At 35.6% G+C, this 1,679-nt stretch overlaps 1 protein-coding gene across 2 annotated transcripts in view; it reads left to right on the forward strand.

The window, feature by feature from the left end:
- Nucleotides 1-467: 467 nt before the first annotated feature.
- Nucleotides 468-1,679, forward strand: part of LOC107576124 (sialic acid-binding Ig-like lectin 14) — a 9,169-nt gene continuing 7,957 nt past the window's right edge. For both annotated transcript variants that reach the window (XM_016262374.1, XM_016262376.1), the window contains exons 1-2: nucleotides 468-620; nucleotides 940-1,002. In XM_016262374.1, the coding sequence (XP_016117860.1) occupies nucleotides 960-1,002 (43 nt within the window). In that variant the 5' untranslated portion in view covers nucleotides 468-620; nucleotides 940-959. The remainder of the gene's footprint in view (nucleotides 621-939; nucleotides 1,003-1,679) is intronic.

Genomic DNA, 1,679 nt, shown 5'->3' on the forward strand with positions numbered 1-1,679 from the left:
AAGCAATTATTTTCAAAGTAAGTGTTGTAGTATAACAAGCAGGAGAACAGTGATGTGTGAACTGAATTTGGTGAATGTGCAGGGTGTTATAGTGAAGTTATTAATTTGTCATAATAAAAAAAAATCATAAAAATGTGTAAAACCAATTATTTTCAAAAATAACTGTTGTTGTAAAACCATCAGGAGAGCAGTGATGTGTGAACTGAATTTGGTGAAAGTACAGTGTGTTATGGTAAAGTTATTAACTATTTTTCATAAAAAACATGTGTCAAAGCAATTACTTTCAAAATAAGTGTTGTAGTATAGCAAGCAGGAGAGCAGTGATGTGTGAACTGAGTTTGGTGACACTACTGCCTGTTACTGTGAAGTTATTATTTTATTAGTAAAATTTTTCGCGTTTCGCACTTTGCAGTCGGTCCCTTGGACTTTTCCCTCAGAAGCCAGCGCATTTTGTACAGAGAGGAGGAAAGCTTGTTTCGAGGAAAACTCGCTTGTAGCTCGTTTTCAACATCACTACGAAAGAAAAGAGTCATCAATTGTGCAGTAAAAACGTTTTGCTCTTGATTTATCGATCCGGAAAAGTCGAATCTGTGAATATCTTGCCAACTTTACCGAACTATGTAAGTATTTCCAAATGCAGTGTTATCTTGACCAGCTATATTTGTATTTCTTTACAGCAAAGCTTGTCCGTCAACCGCTTGGTAAGTCCACTACTCTGGAATGTGAAAAAAGGCGTTCTTCCACACTTTTCCAGCAAACAGGGAAGGTTCGCATTTGGTCCGCTTTGTAACGATGTAGATGTTAATAATAGGTTAATATATTTGAACCTTCCTGAAGCCTATCCAGTGGCAGTGTCCCAGACAAAAAATATGTGTTGTTAAGAAATCAATAGCCTAACACTTTTTTTTTTAATCATTTGCTGCGTTTTTGCCTCTTCAGTTTCTAGAGTCCAGTCCAGCATGGGTGTACTACGGTCAGGAGTTCTTCTCTACTGTCTTCACGGTATGTTTTTAAAGCATTCTTTTCATATATTATAAGAATAAATTATTTTTTAAATTTTGTGCACTGTAAACTCTTAATTGGTTAACCTTACTAAACCCCCCCCCAAAAAAAAAACATGCAAACCCGATTGCCTTAAACTTATTTTAAAGCTACAGTCCCTAACTTATTTTGGTTAAAAATTATCCAAAATCAATATTTGAGCAAGTACATAATCAGCCAGTGTTCAAAATGATCGTCTCACTTTAGCCCGATTCACAAGGGTTATCTTATAATAATGTTTTCTAATTTGAGTGGTACGGGTAGGTTTTCGAGGGAAATTCGAGCATGCTGCTGCCTCATTAAGTCACTTCTGTAAACGTAAAGAAGTTGTCCCGGCTAGTAGGCTATTGCATGTGAAGATCCTGCAGGTGGCAGATCGTTAGCCTTTTCTCACAGCAGCTAGAATAATTAAATGTCAAAAAATCATTTTGATGGCGGATTGTAATCCAGAAAGTATTTATATGAAACACATGTGAATGAAATTAAATTATATTCCAGTTTTAAATGTGCTTCTGGTTACAGATAGCCTGGGATTACACAAGATTTGCATTTTAAAGACAACCAGTTCAAGGGAGCATAGTTTGCTTTTTGGGTTAAAATAATTTCTTGGTATGAAATTCGAATGGTATGACAATTAG

The sequence above is a fragment of the Sinocyclocheilus grahami genome, unplaced genomic scaffold (assembly GCF_001515645.1).
Source record: "Sinocyclocheilus grahami isolate Dianchi unplaced genomic scaffold, SAMN03320097.WGS_v1.1 scaffold3237.1, whole genome shotgun sequence".
Classification (NCBI taxonomy): Eukaryota; Metazoa; Chordata; class Actinopteri; order Cypriniformes; family Cyprinidae; genus Sinocyclocheilus; species Sinocyclocheilus grahami.